Genomic DNA, 19,967 nt, shown 5'->3' with positions numbered 1-19,967 from the left:
TCCATTGTAAATACAGTTTCCTAGCTAGGATGGGTTAAATGTCATCCATAAAATACTCAAAATTATAAGAATCTTTAACCCTTAAAAAAGAATCAGTTAGAGTGCCGACCTGAGGATTATGGAGGGCGGCAGTGAGTTTACTGTCGTAGAACAGTCTCGATAGGTGTTTGCATGAGACCGCTTTACAGCCGCTCTCGGGATCATGCCATAGGGTGGGTATTCCCAACCTCCCACATTCATTCTTAATATACATGAGCCAATGTATTTTCCCTACATTGGGGAGGCTTAGTATTTCTTGAAGTTCCAGCCTATAATTTAGCAGCTCAGGTGTTATCCAGAGCCTGCGCCAGAACCTTAGAGGTTTGAGTCCTAGCTCCTCATCAATCGGTCTCACACCCAGGTCAAGCCTCAGTGGGAGCAGTGGAGTACTAAGTGGTAGGGCCAGCAATGGTCTTAAAAATTTGTTTTCTATCTTACTAATGTCAGTCCTACATGTGCAACCCCAAAGTTCGCCCCCGTACATCACCGCCCCCCTGGCTAGCGTTTTATAAATCTCCAACGGTGGACCAATAGGATTGATGGTCGACGTATTGGAGAGCTTGAGGATACCCCCTGCCAGTTGAGCCAGTTTCATTTGGGACTTGATTTACTGGGGGCCTCATGGCATGCTCTCATTGACGGTTACCCCCAGATATTCAAAAATCTGGACCCTTTCCAGTCTAGTTGTACCTATACTGGGGTTTGAATGAGTAGTGGCGGGGGGTTAAAGATCATAAATTTAGTTTTGAGAGCATTTATCTCCATACCCCGTTCACTACAAAATGCCTCAAATCCATCCAATATACGCTGTATCCCCATTGGAGATTTTTACAGCAAGAGGGTGTCGTCTGCAAACATGATTGTGGGGACCCTACTTTCCGCCAGCTTTGGGGCATTGCTATTTCGGACACCGTTCAAATGGGCGATTACCCCGTTGACATAGAGGCAGAACAGGGTAGGTGCCAAGACGCACCCCTGCCTTACCCCCCTGTCAACTGGGAATCTAGATGACAATGTTCCATTCTTCCCACACCTGACCCGGGCGAAATTTGCCTCATGAAGCCTCATTAACATGTTCAAGAGGTGGGGCGGTATGCCCAACTCACGAAGCACAGACCATAATTTCCCCCGTGGGACCAAGTCGAAAGCAGCGCGTAGGTCCACGAAGACCATGAAGAGGCTGCCACCCTCTAGCTTAACCGTTTTCAAGAATAGTAGGGACAAACGGAATATTTGATCCATGGTGGACGTGTTTTTCCTAAACCCTGCCTGATATGGGTTAGGATTGAATGGTCCTCTATCCAGTCCTGTAAACGATCTAAAATTAGCCTCGCAAAGGTCTTCTGCGGAACGTCAATGAGGCTGACGGGCCTTTAGTTGGCTGGGAGCAGAGGAGAGCCCTTCTTGAATATAGGGACTATCTCTGCGCCCAGCCAAGTACAGGGTACCACCATACCTCTCAGGACTGCATTGAACAAGATTTGTAAATATGGGCCCCATATCTGGTTCATGTCTGAGGAGATCTCCCGGGAGTTTGTCCAAGACCGGGGATTTGCCCGGTGTGACTTTATTGATTGCACCACAGACTTCCTCCGTCGTGAACTCGACCACCTCGAGCTGCAGGGTAAATGCTAACAATGTCATTTCTGTTCCCCCGAGTTCCGGATCATCCTCCGAGGAGTACAAGGTGCGGAAGTGCTCTTCCCATATTTCGGCTGCTATATTTGGTTCAATAGCCGATGCAGGCTCTCCTGAACCAGTATTGACAATGGACCAAAATTTCCGGGAGTCTCTAGCCGCAAGAGCGGCTGTTAGGTTGGTCCACTTGTCATGGTCCCACTCTGCCTTGGCACACTTGATCAGCCGTTTGTAATCGGCTCTCCTGGCTTGCATTTGTAGTTTATTATTATTCAGTTTGAGAGCCTGTACTAACTCTGATTTGGCCTTTCTACAGGCTGCGTTGTACCATGAGCTTGGGTAAGCCCTTTTAGTTCTTTTGGTCGCCAAAGGGTTAAACACCTCAGCCAAGGTGCTTGCTAAGACAGTGTGGAGTGCCTGCAACTTAGTATGAAAATCAAGGGGGAGAGGTTGGGTAATTAAAGCACTAACCTCTTCAAGTAATGGGACTATCCCAGAATAGTTTACAAACTTCTTCCGGGTGTGCTGCCAGTTTGTCCCACCTGACTCTCCGTCTATCATTAGATAGAATAATCCTGGTATCAGGGACCTCAGGGCCCGTTGCGTTATCCTTTATGGATCCAGGGGAACTCAATTCCAGGATTAGAGCGTTATGATCGCTCTCGGCTCTTGAAGTAACCCTTAAATCAATAACCCTAGGCCATAACCTTGTTTGAGCCAGGATATAGTCCAGACGAGACTCGTTGCCCGGTTTGTTGAATGTGCACTTTGCTGGCATATCCGAGGGCATGCGACCGTTGCTTTTTCGATTTTTGTTAACCTTAGCTCTATTTGGGAGAGTCGAGTCTCCAGAGGATGAAGTAACAACCTAAGGAGATCGGCCATTTTGTGAATAGATAAATCCTCCCTTACTAGTATTGCAGTGGAGATAGTCTCCTCTCTTGGGTTAGGTATAGGCAAGGTTATTGGTCGGCTAGTATTCAATACAATAGGAGCCTCCATATCCCTGCCTAAACCAGCAGGATCGCAATTATTCGAATGTTTAGGAAGCTTTGGCTGCCTTCCACCAACCGTTTGGGCACCACGCTTCCTCTTAGGTACTGCCCCCTCCAGATTCCCCGTGGCTGTCGTGTATTGGGCCTTACTGGACTATCAGCTGCCAAAATATTGGCCGGGGTTGTTACTGAGCTTATCTCTGCTATTGTTGGTAACTGGGTCACGCCAGTTAGTGGTAATATGCCCAAGTCGTGTGTGGTTTCAGAACATTGTGAATTCTCCAGGGCTTCGGGGATTTCAATGACAATAATTCGTAATGTTTGCTCGGGTTAGCGTACATTCGCTATATGTCCCAGCGAAGATCTTTTTACTAAGGCAATTTCTTGAGAGAGCCGGCGCTCCAACAGAGTTATTGCATGTCCCAGCAATGAGTTGGCTCTAATGATGAAGTTGTCCAGCGTCCCTGTTACATGGCCACCCGGGGTTAATGCCTTGCTCCGGCTTTCCCGCCCAGACATTTCCCTGTTACAAATGCTAGGGCAAATGAGAACTTACAAAGAGCCTGCACCACCTGAGAATAAGACAGGCGGAATGAAAGAGGGGTGGCCCGGTCCAGTCTCCTCCGGGCTACAATGGGCTTAAACGGGCCCACCCTTGGCCCGGCGCGTGCCCGTGGAGCGGGAGATCGGAGTGTCTTTAATACGCTAAGTAGGAGGCAGGCGGGAAGAGGACCCAGCTGAGAGTAATTCTAGGGCTGCTGGTCCTCGCAGTCCCGGTATGTAGTCCTCACAGGGCAAAAGAAGGCAGCAAAGTCCAAACTGCTGCGAGCGGCTCCCACAAAGCGGGGGCCGCAAGCAGTTTTGAAGGGGCAGGAGGCAGGCGGGAAGAGGACCCAGCTGAGAGTAATTCTAGGGCTGCTGGTCCTCGCAGTCCCGGTATGTAGTCCTCACAGGGTAAAAGAAGGCAGCAAAGTCAACACTGCTGCGAGCGGCACCCGGAAGCAACTACGGGCTATTGTGCCTGAGGCTTCCCACGCAATGAGAAGTGAAAGAAATCAAGCGACATTCTCGGAGAGCAGCGGAGACTAGTCTGGAAAGCCCCTGGCTGCACAGAGTGCACATTCAGTGCTTGCTGCACGCAGATTTCAGGCTGTTAAATTAAAAGTCACGTTTTCTATTAACTCGCATGGAAGACTCGAGAGTATGCCATACTTGCTGCAAACTGTGGGCATCCCGTCAGGCTCAAAATAAAAGCGGCTGCCAAGTACAGTGGAGAACATTGTATGTTTACATCAAAGGAAAAAAATAAGGTGGTTTGAAATCACTCTGTAATATGATTGTCTTTTGTGGCGCCACAGTGATTGTTTTAGAAACCGATGTACACAGTTATCTTTCAACGACATTAACTGGGTTTGTTGGTCTAAGCAGCCCCTGCAGCCATAAAGCCCTTTATGCCCCTAAACAACACTCTGGAGCAAACCGAAGTGGCTGGCGGCAAATGGACTCAAAGCAGCCGGTCGCTTTGATGTTCTTGGCTTGTCTTGCTTGGTGGGAGGGGTAGGGGGAGCAGAGCAAATGGCAAGCGGGTGCACGGGGAAGCTTTTACGCTCCAGGACACAACATGCATTGTAGGAAATCCGGCTTGTTCAAGGGAGTTTGGTCACATGTAATAGGTTTCGAGTAATGAATTACTCGACCTAAAAACGAGGACATCAATACAAATGAAAATTTGAAAGCAGTCAGATCAGCGCAGAGGGAACAGATCGTATGCAGAAAACTTCCTCTAAAAGTCAGCATTATTGGTTCCAGTAGATGGAGGTAAATAATTGCAGAATTAACGCTAGTCTTTTTTAGAAAGAGTCCAGGAATTTAAGTATCTTCCGGCCTGATTTCCAACCACAATACAACTGTTGACCACATTATAAGGAAAAAAGCAGAATACTATCAAATAAGGTTGGCATATTATTCAGGAAATAGCACCTGTTTATTGCATACTTACTGGCTCGAACAAAAAATGTACAGCAGTGCATGTAACAACGGCCAGAACATCAAAATAAAGGAATTAAAATGTGTACTAAAAAGTGTTAGAATAACCACATGAAATATTTTATTTCAAAGGTTTTATGTTACAAAAGTTGTAAAATTGTAACTTTGGAGATGGGTTTTCTTCGGCAATAAATGGGACAGTTAAAACCTGCCCTAATGTCTGTGTATCCCACACCTTAACTATTTATCTAGCATGTTAATTGGCTCATTCTAATGTGTTTCAATATTTGACACATGTTATATCGTATCGTTGTTACAATAGAAATACAGGAAATACACATTCATATCATAAAACCAATTTAAGATCCATGCTGCAGTGATTGCTTGCATTTGAGAACACCGTGCCATGCAAAGGATACAGATTATTGACAACACACTGAAAGGCTAAACAGTTGAATTGGACTAACCCCTTTTCTCTTAATCATTCATACACGAAGAACTAATTTTACTTCTTGTGTTACTGCAACCTCAATATGTTTTAAATACTAATATTATTTTCTTTATCCAGTGCTTTAAAACATGTTGCTGTGTTCTGTAAGTCGCCTATATAAAATAAGGATCATATGGAGTTTATAGCAGCTATTACTAAATTTAGGATTTTTTTGCATACTTTGCTTTTGATCGGACCCATGAAAAACTTTCTAGGGTAAAGAAAAGGACATGGAAATAATACACTTAAACAACGATGACTCTATAATATGGATTTCTTTAAATTAAGTATTGGGGTTTAAACTTCATAGTCATGAAGTTATAACAACGAACCTGAAACAATGTAATGTAATATAAACAGTTATTTATAGAGCGCAAACTGTCGCTCCGGAAGATACTGCACCAAAACAGATACTGCACCAAATGCGATAATAGTACATATCTCCTGCCACGAGATACTGATGTTTTTAAGATTAAAATTATATCCTTTATACAATGAAAATTAAGCACAGCACAGTATGATATTGTTGGAACACTTTTAGAAGTATCACATGTAATCAAATTTGGCAAAGGATTCCGAAAAACAACTATATCAAGTTCTGATGAACAAATAATAGATTGGCAACCAATAAATAGCTGCGTAAAAAGCACTGGCAGATTGTACCAAGGGTTGAATAAAGCAATAATGAAAATAAAACGGTTTCATTTTGGGTACTTAAGAGACTGGGATCTTTGGAAAGTGCATTTTTCCTGGCACCTGTGCAGTAAAATACCGCAGCACAAAAAGTTCTTGTGCAAACAGACTAGGAAAAAACAAGACATGGAAGTTTGGCACAAACTATATTCTGTAACAAGCAATGTATATGAATACAAATCTTTTAAAGCAGTAGTTCCTGAGAATTCAACAAAAATCGCCTAAACAATTGGAATCGCCATTCTGTTACCTTTTCTGAATTGAGGAGAAAGTACATTTATCTGTGTCACTTAGGCGCTACTTCAGTAATAGCCCTATATGACCATAGCTGCTAACAACTCCTACACTCCAAGGTAGAATTTAGTCTAATCGCCGATTCCACTAGGTGCATTTATAATTAGCACAAATTGGACCAAAAGTGCCAACAATGACCTGGAGAGTTTCTGCTGGGAGTCATAGCGAAAATTCTGTTGATTTCTATGGAGCAATTAAAGATTTAATGTCATCTTTGTAATTCTAATAATTTTCTGTTCATTTCACACAGAAGCATTGAATTGGATGACTCCAAATTTCCCACTGATTAACCAATCAGGCTCAGAAGCTGAAAGTTGATCTCCCTGCCCAGGTTTCAGTCCAACCTGGACATCTGATTTAAGTGTTCTTACACTGCACAGATTCGCGGGTTGAAATACATTTAATACTTGGGAAAATGGAACAGTAAAGTCCCATTTTCTATCCCCTGTGAGTTTTCGATAATTCAGATCACCTTTAAAGAAGATTAAATTTGATTTTTGGAGCTCAGTATACAAGTCAGGAGCAACCTGAGCCATGTCACAAAACTCATGAGGAAGAGACCAAAACAGGTGTTCATGAACAACCCAAGCATTTGTCTTCATATTGCTCTCCCACTTTATGCCACACTTAGACATCCAGATGTGATTTGCTGCTTGTAGTTGTTTAACTGTCCAGTTAAAATCTTGCATTGTAGTATCTGAAACAAACCATGGTATACTCTTCACATGGAAGTGGACTTCAGTAGCCAGCTTTGAGGACAACAAGAAATCAGCCAATGTTAGATCAGTAACTAGTTCAAATCCAGCATTATCAAGGACAATGTCTACTCTAGTCGAAGAGTCCTCATTCTTTCTGGCATTTTTGAAGCTTGAAGTTACAGACCAGATATATTCCATGTCATTGACCAAAATGAGTGGTAAAAAGCCCTCCAGGGCACCCAGAAGACAGAGTTTTTGAGAATTCTCCTGACCTGCTGAAATGGAAAGGTCACACTTATTCCCCCACAAAGACACCTGTTGAAAGAAAACAAAAATGTGATTGTCACTAGCAATGCTGGGATGGAGTGATATACTAATCATATTACTTGGCAATTACTCTAAGAAGGAAGGTGCTGTAAATACCAGACTACTTCCCATGCATTTAAATTACAACATCAATTAACTATTGCAGTCACTGTACAACATGAGAGTAACCTCTACTCAGGGGCGTGGAATTTTACAAAATATCTACTTGCCCATGGGACAGAATAATTTATAAATCTACCGTAAAAAATCCACTTCGCCCATTTGATGCCATGCAGTGAAGTAATAACTTATACCAACTTGCTCATATCAGAGCTCCAATAATGAATATGCTACTTACCAGTATGCATCTGTTCTTGGCATGTAGGGCTGCTGACATTCATATCTATAGCATAGATCGCCGCCTAGTGTTGGGTCCGGATGATTGCACATTGTTGTCCTGGAAGAGTCTTCGAAGTATCACGAGATAGGTGGCTCCTCCCCTGGACTACAGTGCGCATGGGCATCGACTCCATCCTTAGATTGTTTTTAGCCATTGCGGCAAAGATGGAGTGCAATAGTGTAAACGATGACCATGCATAAGAGTAAGTGTAAGAAGAAGTCTGCAACCGCTACGGGCGCCGGGGAGGAGGGTGGGCGATATGAATGTCAGCAGCCCTACATGCCAAGAACAGATGCATACTGGTAAGTAGCATATTCAGTTCGAGGCATGTGGGCTGCTGAGTTCATATCTATAGCATAGAATACATAGCAGTCTCTCCACTAACGGCGGCTGCCCGTGCCAGTTGCAGAAGTTTGAAAAAGTGTTCTGAGAACAGCCTGTCCTACAGCTGCCTGCTGTTTGGAATGCACATCTACACAGTAATGTTTAGTGAACGTATGTGGTGTAGACCATGTGGCTGCTCTACAAATGTCTTCCAAAGGAATATTGCCTAGGAACGCCATGGAGGCCCCCAACTTGCGTGTGGAGTGGGCTCTGGGGGGGACTGTTAAAGTGCGCTTAGCTTTGTGATAGCAAATCTGAATGCACTTCACGATCCACCTGGCTATTCCTGCTTTGGAAATGGGGTTGCCTTTCTGCGGGGCTGAGAAGGCAACAAAGAGCTGTTGTGTCTTTCTGAAATCTTTCGTCCTGTCAATGTAGTACATTAACGCCCTTTTGACATCAAGTGTGTGGAGCATTCTTTCGGCTACTGTTTCAGGGTTTGTAAAGAATGCGGGCAGTTCTATGGTTTGATTAACATGAAACTGCGACACCACCTTCGGAAGAAACTTAGGGTTAATGCGTAGCACCACCCTGTTGGAAGGAATTTGAATAAACGGCTCTTGTACAGTGAGTGCCTGCAGCTCACTAACACGCCGTAGAGAAGTAATGGCAACGAGAAAGGCTACTTTCCATGTTAAGAATTGAACCTCACAGGAATGGAGAGGCTCAAAAGGTGGGCCCATCAGCCTGGTGAGGACCACGTTGAGGTTCCACACAGGAGCTGGCGGGGTCCTGGGAGGGATGATGCGCTTCAGCCCTTCCAGGAAGGCTTTAATGCAGGCACTTTGAAAACAGAGAGATGCTGCCTGTTTTGAAGATAAGCCGCTATGGCGGATAAGTGTATCCGAATGGAAGCATATGCTAGATTGCATTTGTAAAGATGTAACAAATAGCAGATGGTATTAGGAATGGATGCATCTAGCGGGTTGATATTGTGTTCATTACAGTAAATGACAAACCGCTTCCATTTTGCTGCATAGCAAGCTCGGGTAGTGGGCTTTCTCGCCTCCCGGATGATGTCCATGCATTCAGGAGGCAGATTAAGGTAGCCAAACTCTAAGACCTCAGGAGCCAGATCGCCAGATTGAGCTGTTGCGGATCTGGATGCTGAATGTTGCCATGGTTCTGCGTCAAAAGCCTGGGTGTGAGGCGCAGCCTTTGATGCGGCACCACGGAGAGTTCTAGAAACGTGGTGTACCATGGTTGGCGTGCCCACGTTGGAGCAACCAGGATGAGCGTCATCGAGTGTTGCTTGAGTTTCCTTGCCACCAGCGGGATGAGAGGTGCTGGTGGAAAAGCGTACGCAAATCTGCCTGACCAGTTCATCCATATCGCATTGCCCTGCGACTGTGGGTGAGGGAACCTGGTGGCAAAGCTTTGGCATTTTGCGTTTTCCTTTGTGGCAAACAGGTCTATCTCTGGATGACCCCACTGTTGGAAGTACGGGCGGAGTACTGATGGGTGTAACTCCCACTCGTGCATTTGATGGCTGTACCTGCTGAGCAGATCCGCCATTTGATTGTCCTTGCCCGGGAGGTGTTCCGCCACGAGGAAGATGTTCCTCTGAATGGCCCACTTCCACATGCTCTGAGCCAGATGAGACAGCTGTGGAGATTGTGTACCTCCCTGCTTTTGGATGTAGTACATGGCCGTCATGTTGTCCGTCCGGATCAACACAACCTTGTCGCACAGATGTACTTTGAACGACTTGAGTGCCATGAAGATTGCCATCAGTTCTAGGCAGTTGATGTGCATCTTCTGTTGCTGCGTTGTCCACAGTCCCTGCACTGTGTAGTGGAGCACATGAGCTCCCCACCCTTGGAGAGATGCGTCCGTCGTCAGGATAATCTGTGGCACAGGCTCTTGAAACGGTCGGCCCTTGCAAAGGTTGTGTGGATTCCACCAATGCAGAGAGCTGTATGCCCGACCGGTCACCAACACTAGGTCTTTTAATTGCCCATGAGCCTGATTCCACTGACGTGCCAAGCACTCCTGAAGCGGACGCATTTGCAGTCTCGCGTGCGGGACTATGAAGATGCAGGAGGCCATCATGCCAATCAACTGCATGAACACTCTCGCAGGAAGTGAGTGCTGTGGTCTGAACTTTAGGATTAGCGACTGGATGTTGCCTATCCTTACTGGGTTTGGCTGAGCTGTAGCCGCCAAAGTGTCTATCGTCGCGCCCAAATACTGCCGCACGTGGGCTGGCTGGAGGTGCGACTTTGGATAGTTTAGTGAAAACCCCAGACTGTGAAGAAGGTGAATGGTGTGGGACATGTCGGCCGCGCATTGCTGGGCTGACTTCGCCTGAACAAGCCAGTCGTCCAGGTAAGGGTAGACATGGACGTTCTGTCTCCTGAGGTGCGCCGCCACTGTCGCCAGACATTTCGTGAACACTCTGGGGGCTGTGGTCACCCCGAAAGGAAGGACCTTGAATTGGTAATGCTTGTTTTGAATGGTGAACCGGAGGTATTTTCTGTGGGAGGGGTGGAGTGGGATGTGAAAGTAAGCATCCTTGAGGTCTAAGGTTGCGAGGAAATCTCCCTGGTTGAGCAATGGAAGAACCTGTTGCAGTGTTAACATGTGGAAGTGTTCTGAAAGGATGTACTGGTTCAGGGGCCGTAGGTCCAGAATCGGTCTGAGCGACCCGTCCTTTTTCGGGATTAAGAAGTACAGGGAATACACTCCTGTGCCTTCTTCCTCCACTGGCACGGGCTCTATCGCGCCTTTTTGCAGCATGGCCAGAACCTCCTGTTGCAATAAGTGCAAATGCTCTTGTGACATAGGACGGTGTTTTGGGGGCATGTTGGGTGGAGTGGCTGTTAGTTCTAAACAATATCCGAACTGGATAAGTTTCCTGACCCACCTGTCTGTGGTGATGGACTTCCACACTGACAGGAACCGTTGGAGTCTCCCCCCGACAGGTGTTGGATGGTCGGGGGGCAGTGACAGGGAGTCACTGTTTGTTGGTGGCAGAGGAACGGGAACTGTTGTTGCCTCTGCCTCTGCCCTTGGAGCTGTTTCCTCGGTATCCTCCTCTACTCTGCTTGGGGTAGGATGATTGTGCTCCACCTTTGTTGAACTGCGTCTGCTGTGACATTTGGCCTCTGGTAACACCTCGATTGCCTGAGCGACGAAAAGTGTTGCCTCGAAACTGCTGGGACTGGAGAGCCCCCATGGACTTGGCAGTCTCAGTATCTTTAATCTTTTCCAGGGTGGTGTCTACCTCCGGACCAAATAACCTGTCTGGGTTCACCGGCTGGTTGAGGATGGTAGTCTGTATCTCAGGCTTGAACCCGGAAATTCGGAGCCAAGTCTGACGCCTCAACATCACGCTAGTGTTGATAGCCCTTGCTGCTGTATCAGCCACGTCTAGTGCACACTTTATAGCAGCGTTGGAAATGAGCTTTCCCTCTTGGACCAGCATCTCAGCTCCCTCCTTGAACTGATCTGGCAGGTGTTGCAACAGGGTCTCTAGGGTGTCATAGTGTGCCCTGTCGTATCTGGCCAATAGTGCCTGTGTGTTTGAAATACGCCAGATGTTGGCTGCCTGAGCTGCTACTCTCTTCCCTGATGCCTCTAGCACTTTTGACTCTTTGTCTGGGGGAGGAGCTTCACCCGTGGTTTGGGAGTTCGCCCGTTTGCGGGCATTAGAGACCACCAAAGAGTCCAACGGCAACTGTCCCTTATGTATGTTGGATCGCCAGGTGCTGGCCTGTATTTCTTCTCAATCCGAGGGTTAACAACCTGTGACCTTGTGGGCTCCTTAAAAATGTCCGCAGCATGCCTGAGGACCCCTTTTAGCATGGGAAGAGTTTTTACAGTTTTTTCAGCAGTGGAGAAAGTGTCAAAAAGGAAGTCAGCCTCCACAGGGTCAGCATGCATATCAACATTATGGTTTTTGGCTGCCCTCTCAATCAAAGCATGAAACGCTGTCGAATCTTCAGTGGGAGACGTTTTGACGTTGAACACCTGGGGGTCAAGGGCCGCTTGCTGATCTCCTTGATCACCTGTCTCCACCCACGAGTCCTGTAGCTCATCAGGCTCCGTGGTGGTGGGAAAATTGTACTCCTCATCCTGCTCTGCCTCATCCTCTCCATGAGAATAGGTGGGCGAGGGTGTCGCACTGCGTAGAGTCTGTGGAACAACTGGCTCAGTCAAGACAGGTGTGTCCTCTGCAGGCTTTTTGCGCTTTAGTGGAATCCTAAAGGACTCCAAAGGCTGTGATGCCGTAATCTTCCGTTTGTAAAGGGACAGCCTTCCGGTGTCGGCATCGATAAACTGCTCTGAGTGCTCCGATGAAGAGTGTGGCCGATGCTGCAGGCCCCCAGCCGGGGGAGTTGGTTTCGACACCACCGAGTCCGTGGTCACCGACCGTGGAGCAAAGGCCTTCGGTGCCACCTTAGGCGGTAGCGTGAAGAGGAGCGGCGTGGAAGCCTGAGGCGTTTGGACAGCTTGCTTCGGAGCGGAATGTGTCTTCGGTTCCGACGCAGAAGCCTTGTCTTTAATTCGTTTGAGGGAGTCCGAGACCTGTTTCGTAAAGGAAGCGGATGGTTTCGTCAACCCGACCTGTGTCCTCGGTCCGCGACCAGGAGAAGATCCGCGCGTGGACGCCTTCTGTTTCTCCGATCGAGGCGCAGGAGCATCTTTCACTGGTGCGCCGAGATCTTTGACCACTGCCGCTGATGCGGACGCCGATGGCTTCGGATCGGCAGCCTTGACCTTTGGCGTCGGGGTCACAGACTTCGACTCCGCGCCCTTGGCAGACGTAGTGTCGACAGGCCTTATGGCTTTCGGCTTGGCGGCTTTGTCTGGAGCGGTCACGATTTCCTTCGTGGGTTTCGGGTCGACTGCCTTGCTCGACACCGATTGGACGGCCTTTCGTGGGTTGGGCTCCTTGACCACTGTCGGCGCCGTGGACGGTCCGACAACTTTCTTCGGCTTTGAGGCCTCCGAAGACGACGGCGTCGATGGGGGAGCAGACGTCTTCGGTTTCGATGGCGTGTCGGCCATTTTAGTCTTCGTCGACACCGGTGGTTTCAGTTTCGGTTTCGATGTAGACAATGGCGGCTCCGCCGAAGTGTCCGTAGCCGGGCCAGAAGGCGAGGCCGTGGATGTGGTGGAAGGTCTTGTGTAAGGCCATGTGGCGATCCCTCGACCCGAGCCATAGTAAAAGTACGAACGGGGTATAGCTCTTCCTCTGAGCTATCTTCCATGGCCCCGTAGGCCTCGTCGTCGTCCCCACCTCGTCGACGACTTCCTCTACGTCTTGGCCTTCAGCGTCCGCCTTGTAGTCGGACTCTACGACCACCGATGGAGGTGAAACTTGAAGGTGAACCTGCTGCTCGTCGGCCTCTTCCTTGACGAAGATGTCCATTGGTGCTGGAGCCAATCACTGGGCCTCGAAGCGCGCCGAAGCCTGATGGTCTTCTTAGATCGAAACTTGGAACAGGCCATACAGTTGGCCTCGTCGTGGTCCGGCGACAGGCATTTATTGCAGACTGGGTGGACGTCGATGTGTGGGTACTTGGAGCCACACACGGGACAGTGCTTGAACGGACTCCGCTCCATGCCGTCGAAGTCTTGCTGCGTCGACTGGGCCTCGATCCCCGAAGAGTCACGCGACTCCCCGGATCTCTGACTCGAAGAGTTGGAGTAAGTCGGGCACCGAACGCAAAAAATACCGACGGTTCGAAAAAGACCTTTTGGCCTGCAAAAAGTTAGTTTTGATCGATTCCGAACCGGAGTTAACGAAATCACATCCGAACCCAATGGCAGAAAAAAACAATCTAAGGATGGAGTCGATGCCCATGCGCACTGTAGTCCAGGGGAGGAGCCACCTATCTCGTGATACTTCGAAGACTCTTCCAGGACAACAATGTGCAATCATCCGGACCCAACACTAGGCGGCGATCTATGCTATAGATATGAATTCAGCAGCCCACATGCCTCGAACAGTCCTTTCTGTTTAATAGCATGGCTCATTTTATGTCAGCAAGGCTCTGATAATGTCATATTTCTGAATACCCCAACCGCTCCACATATCAGTGTTCCAGTCTGTCAAATATTTGAATATTCACAACCTAGTTTATGAATGTCCTCTGTTAACGGCAGCTTTTTATTCACAGGAGAGCTCTGATTAGAACTAGACTTATGATTTTGGAAGAGTTTGAGATATACAATGATTTTGTGTCATGCCATTTTTTGTGTCATACCATTGCTCTCCTTACTTTAGTTTTAGAGGAAGCCAATAAAAAATACATTGGCAAATGTACTTTTAAGCATTCACTTGATATAACAAAATGTTACTGTAAATAAACGGAGATTATATTGATAATCCAGTAACTGGGCTACCAACTGAGTACAACCATACTGCGCTCTTCAAGGCTTTATTAGATATTTAGATATCACAATGAATCTACAATATACAACATTATAACACAATACATCTTTAAAAACAAGCTAAAAAATGTAAAACATTTTACAACACTTTCACTGGGGAATGCATCCTTTCCATTGCAGCGTAAGCTGTTGTAATACCATGTTTTTTAAAAAGTGGTTTTAAAAATCACTTGGCAAAATTTTAAAACAGGTCAGACAAATATAACATGTTTGATAGTCTCGACATTATTATAACATATGGTGCACATACTTTCCTCACAGACTACATTCTGTCATGCACCTGTCACAGTTGCTAAAAGAAGAAAACATCTTAGCCTACATACCATTATTCACCTTCACACAATGTGTTCCAGGTTCAAATTTTAAAAACACTTGGGGAACTGCTGCGTGACATGTTTGAATAACAGATGGAAACAGGATTTCACTGTACATATATCTTTTTTTTTTTTTAGTTCAGAAATTTTTATTGGGAGTTTAAGAGATGATCAGCATGTAAAACAATCTAAGTACAAAGTAAATATTACATGTAAGAAATAAGAATACATAAGGAGGCGAACTCAGAAAAACCATTAAGGGGTACAAAAATTACAAAAAACGTAAGTGAACATGCAAGAAATCATATAAAGAAATGGAATACAATATCGTTGCAACATTACAAAAGTTCAGCGAAGGGTTATAAGAGTGTTCAGAAATACAATGGCGCTCTACAGGTAGTGGTCAGGGGGTAGTTCGTGGAGTTTCAGTGGTTGGTGCTACTTGATCTGAGATAACTCTTGTCTCAGAGAAAGGAAGGAGAGAAATTCTCAACCTTCTGTGTACATCAAAACAATGTCAAGCGCACACAACCCGCATCAGTTAATCTATTTAGTTTTGTAATCAATCAAAGCAAATGTAAGATCCAACTCCAATGTTCATAACCTATTGGGTGTTTATTCATCCAGTAGGAGTATTTGTTTCACAACAAAACCAGCCGACACGTGTTTCGTCAATATCGGGGTAAACCCGTGACTCTTCAGGGCTGAGGAGTAATAGGATGAGGGCTGTGTAGTCGGACCGGTGATAATTCCAACCCGGTCCTAATCGGGTGTACAAAAGAAAAGACGCTCGAAGTTGTTGCTTCTATTGCGTCTAAGTTGTGAGGGTAGGTAGGAGAATCCGCCGCCGGGTGCGCGGTCGGGAAAAGCCGGGAAGCAAATCCGCTAGCCCTTGCTTATAAGCTTATGTTCGTACTGCCAAGGTGGTAGGAAGTCCGTGCTCGCTCGGGTATCTTAGAATACCTTAGATACCCGAGCGAGCACGGACTTTTAGGACCAGGTTGGAATTATCACCGGTCCGACTACACAGCCCTCATCCTATTACTCCTCAGCCCTGAAGAGTCTCGGGTTTACCCCGATATTGACGAAACACGTGTCGGCTGGTTTTGTTGTGAAACAAATACTCATACTGGATGAATAAACACCCAATAGGTTATGAACATTGGAGTTGGATCTTACATTTGCTTTGATTGATTACAAAACTAAATAGATTAACTGATGCGGGTTGTATGCGCTTGACATTGTTTTGATCGTTGCAACATTACATTGGTGTGCAGGTAAGTCAACAAGCAGGACTACAGGATATACATGAGCGTAAGCAGCCGTACCATAAGAACGCAAGTGTAAAAGGAGGTCATGGTGGTTTGTGTAGATCAAAGTATTCATCCAGGGAAGTCCAGAGTTTCCTATGTGGGGTGCGCCAGGGGGTGGAGGCAAGGGCTAAGTTATCGGCTCCTCTGAGATTGGAGACCCAATTGAGCCAGTGGGGGAAGGAGGCTTTAGCAGTGTCCTTCCAGTTGTTTAGTATGATCTTAACCGCCGCCGTCAGTAGAAGGTCAAGAAGGGCTTTGTCGTTGTCATTGAGTGTGTTGGTTTTGGCAAACCCCAGTACTAGGGTTGAGAATTCTCTCGGAAGTGAAACGTGTAAGACTTTGGTGACGAAATCGAAGATTCTGTCCCAGTAGGTGGCGACACATGGGCATGTAAGAATTAGGTGTTCGAGATCCCCGCTTTCTACCTTGCAATTCCAACAGATGTCATCTTCCCTAATGTTGTGCAGGAATAGCCTCTTAGGCGTCCAGAACGCTTTATGGAGAAGCCAGAACTTAGTTTGGGACAAAGTGGGGCTAATTTTGTGACGTGTGGTGGATTCCCAAGTTCTGGCCCACTCTATGTCAGAAGTTGGTGTTGACGAATAAGAATCCCAGAACACCCTCAGAGAGTCAGTCAAGGTGGAGACTTGTGGGCGGAGTAATTTGTAGATTCTCGAAGCTTGATGGCCAAGTCTGTTGAGCGTACGGAGAAAGTCAGGGAGGGAGGGGATGCGATCACTTAGGTCAGCCTTTGTGAGTGCCACTTTGATGTTTAGAAAGTTATAGAATTCTATGTGTTGGAGCTGATATCTGGTTTGTAATGCACTAAAAGGGAGCGGTGACGAGCCCTCATAGAGTTGGTGCGGAAAGTGTATCCCTTTGGCTATCCATGAGGCGAGGTGTAGTGGTTTCCCCTTATATGTTAGTGTGTTGTTCTGCCAGAGTGATTCCCATCTAGACTTCCGGAACTGATTTGGTAGATGTTTGCTCACTTGGAGTAGGGCCGTTTTGGTATTTTTAAAAATGGAGCAGGAGCCTAGGGTTGGGGTAATTTTAATGGTGAGAAGGGTGGCGGGATCAAGGCCTTGGAGGAGGGATTTTTCCACAGTCATCCACACCGGGGTGTAGTCCGACTGTGGCGTTAACCAATATGAGCCTTGTCTGGCTAGGAAGACGGTTTGATACAGTTTAAAGTCCGCCAGATTAACGCCTCCTAGGTTTTTATCCAAACGTAGTTTTTTTAGGCTAATCCTGGCTTTTTTGCCTTGCCAGAGGAAAGAGGAAATCAATTTGTCCAGCTTGTTGTGGAATTCTTTGGAAAGGGCGGGTGGTAGCATCGTGCTAAGATAGTTGACTAACGGGGACACCATCATTTTTATGGTCTCTACGCGACCCCCACCAGGTGATGAACCGGGGAGACCAACCATCGAGTAGGCGTTTAATTTTGGCAAGGGTGGTGGATTCATTATGTCTAAGTGTGCCCAGAAGAGAGTCGGTAAATTCCAGTCCCAGGTATTTAATAACGTCCGTTTGCCACGTTAGTCCGGAGTCTCCTAGAACCTCCTTATTGGTATGGACGTTTAGAGTGCTAGGAGGAAAAGTGCAGGGGAGAGTGGGCAGCCTTGCCTGGTTCCCTGGTAGAGTCTGAACGAGCTGGAGAGGGTACCATTGATTGCTATTCTGGCTGACGGGGAGGAGTAAAGGGCCATCACCATTTTAATGAAGGATTGACCAAGGTTGAAGCTGTGCATACATTGTTGGAGGAAAGACCATGAGACCTTATCGAAGGCCTTTTCTGCATCTAAGGTTATCGCTACCAATGGGGAGGTAGAGGTCTTAGCTTTTTCTAATAGGTGACACAATAATCTAGTGTTGTCATTCGACATTCGATGTTTTAGGAAACCAACCTGAGCCGGGCCAATCAGTTTGGGAAGGAGAGTATTCAATCTATTCGCTAAGATTTTGGCATAAATCTTGCAGTCAAGGTTTATCAAGGATATGGGGCGGTAATTCTTGGTGAGGAGAGGATCTTTACCCTCTTTGGGGATGACTATGATTGTGGCTTCACTCATCGAGGGGGAAACGCTACCACTGGTCGCTGTAGAGTTAAAAAGGGAGTGGAGAGCGGGGTTGAGTTGGTTACTGAAGGCCTTATAAAAGGCCGCGGAGAAGCCATCCGGCCCGGGGGCCTTAATGCTCTTTAGCGTTTTGATGGCCGCCGTAATCTCAGCGCGCGTGATGGGGGACCCTAATTGAGATTGATCGTCTACCGATAATTTTGGAAGATGTAGGGACTCAAAATATTCAGAGCAGGCTGCCATGCCCAATGATATATCGTTTTTGTATAGCTCCTCGTAAAAAGTTTTGAAAGTCTCAAGAATTTTTGGCTGTTTTGTATGGTTGTAGTTTGCGGAATCTTTTATCGAGGATATAGTGGTTAGTCTTTGTTTATGTTTAAGATACGAAGCTAGAAGCTTACCCGCTTTGTTACCCTCGCATAGTTTCAGGGCGTTGAAGCGATTGATCCATACACCCGCTCTCTTACTAGTGATGGTGTTGTACTCATATTTCTTTTGGGTCAAAAGATCTAGAGTGTTGGAGTCGAGGGGGTTTGATTTATGGCGGGATTCTAGGAGCCTGATCTGGTGTTCTAGCAGTTCTAGATCTTTATTTAGAGCTTTGTTAGCTTTAGCTCTGATGTTGATAATGACCCCACGGATCGTAGCTTTCAGTGCGTCCCACAAGGTATTAGGTGAAGTGTCATTAACATCATTCAATAATAGATATTCCTCGATGGCGTTAGCTATAAGTAGTTTGTTAGAGGGATCGGACAGGGTTTCGTTAAATCTCCATCTCTTAGGGGGAAGAATTGAGCGGGAGCCAGCGAGTCTGGTGCGAATACAGGCATGGTCGGATACTAATTTAGGGGCTATTTCAGTTTCCTCTATTAGGTGTGTGTAGGAGCTTGAAAGTAGGATGAAATCAATTTGTGAATACGATTTATGTGGGGCAGAGAAGAAGGTATAGTCCCTACCATCTGGATTTTGGAAGCGCCAGGAATCTTTCAGGCAGTAGCGCTCACATAGGCGTAAGAGGGCTTCGTGTGATCGGGAGGGGTGAAACATGCATTTGGATTGTCTGTCTAGAATTGGGTCCAGAGGGAGGTTGAAGTCGCCCCCCACTATTAGTAGGTCGTCTTGTGGGATGTGTTCTAACAAGCGAGAGACTGAGTCCCAGAATTCGGGGTCGTCAGAATTGGGGCCGTAGATATTCACCACATGGATAGGGTCATCTTCCCTTAAGAGGTGTGTCACCAGTAGTCTTCCCGTAGTATCATGTGTGTGTGAGACTAGAGTCAAGTTGGCTTTTTTCGCTAGTAAAGTGATAACTCCTCCTTTTTTGTGTGTCGCGGGGGAGCCCAGTATGTGCGATGTCCAATGTACGTTCAGGAAACGCATGTCCTCCTCTGACAGCTTAGTTTCCTGGAGTAAGATGACATCCCCGTTTGTTTTAGCAAGGTAGTCGAAGATTTTCCGTCTTTTTACCGGATGGTTAAGCCCTTTGACATTCAGGGAGATGACGGTAAGGTCGTCAGCTATTGATTTGGCGCTAGCCATCATAGTGGGTCCTACTCGCTAAGGAGCGCTCTGGTGGCAAAAGTGTACGGTTAGCGTGGCAACGTGTTTGCTCTCGTGGGTCGAGAGCTGAATGTAGACCTTGACTTGTTGTATGTAGAAGGTGTAGCTTGCATATATTAATGTGTGGAAATGCAACTTTAACTAAAGGGACCAGGTTGCAACATGTGGACAACGGTGAGTGTGTCGAGAAAAAGTTGGTGCTGTACCTGCAAAGAACAAACAAGCATAAAACAGAACAAAAAAAAGCTAGAGACTCTTGGTTTCTGGATCATCTTAACTCTCTGTATCTCCCTCCCAACCGATTTCACCCAATGACCCCCCCTCCTCTCCCCCCCCCATCCCCCCCCCAATACGTACCTAGGGAGTACGACGACAGT

The 19,967-nt window shown here is 46.7% G+C and overlaps 1 protein-coding gene across 7 annotated transcripts in view; it reads right to left on the bottom strand.

Moving 5' to 3' along the window:
• Positions 1 to 4,621: 4,621 nt before the first annotated feature.
• DCPH1 (damage control phosphatase 1) overlaps positions 4,622 to 19,967 on the bottom strand; it is a 195,116-nt gene continuing 179,770 nt past the window's right edge. For all 7 annotated transcript variants that reach the window (XM_078673977.1, XM_078673976.1, XM_078673975.1 and 4 more), the window contains one exon: positions 4,622 to 7,148. In XM_078673977.1, the coding sequence (XP_078530103.1) occupies positions 6,378 to 7,148 (771 nt within the window). In that variant the 3' untranslated portion in view covers positions 4,622 to 6,377. The remainder of the gene's footprint in view (positions 7,149 to 19,967) is intronic.

The sequence above is a fragment of the Lissotriton helveticus genome, chromosome 1_1, assembly GCF_964261635.1.
Source record: "Lissotriton helveticus chromosome 1_1, aLisHel1.1, whole genome shotgun sequence".
NCBI lineage: Eukaryota > Metazoa > Chordata > Amphibia > Caudata > Salamandridae > Lissotriton > Lissotriton helveticus.
Note: the sequence above shows the minus strand (reverse complement) of the source record. Positions and strands in the feature narration are given on the sequence as shown.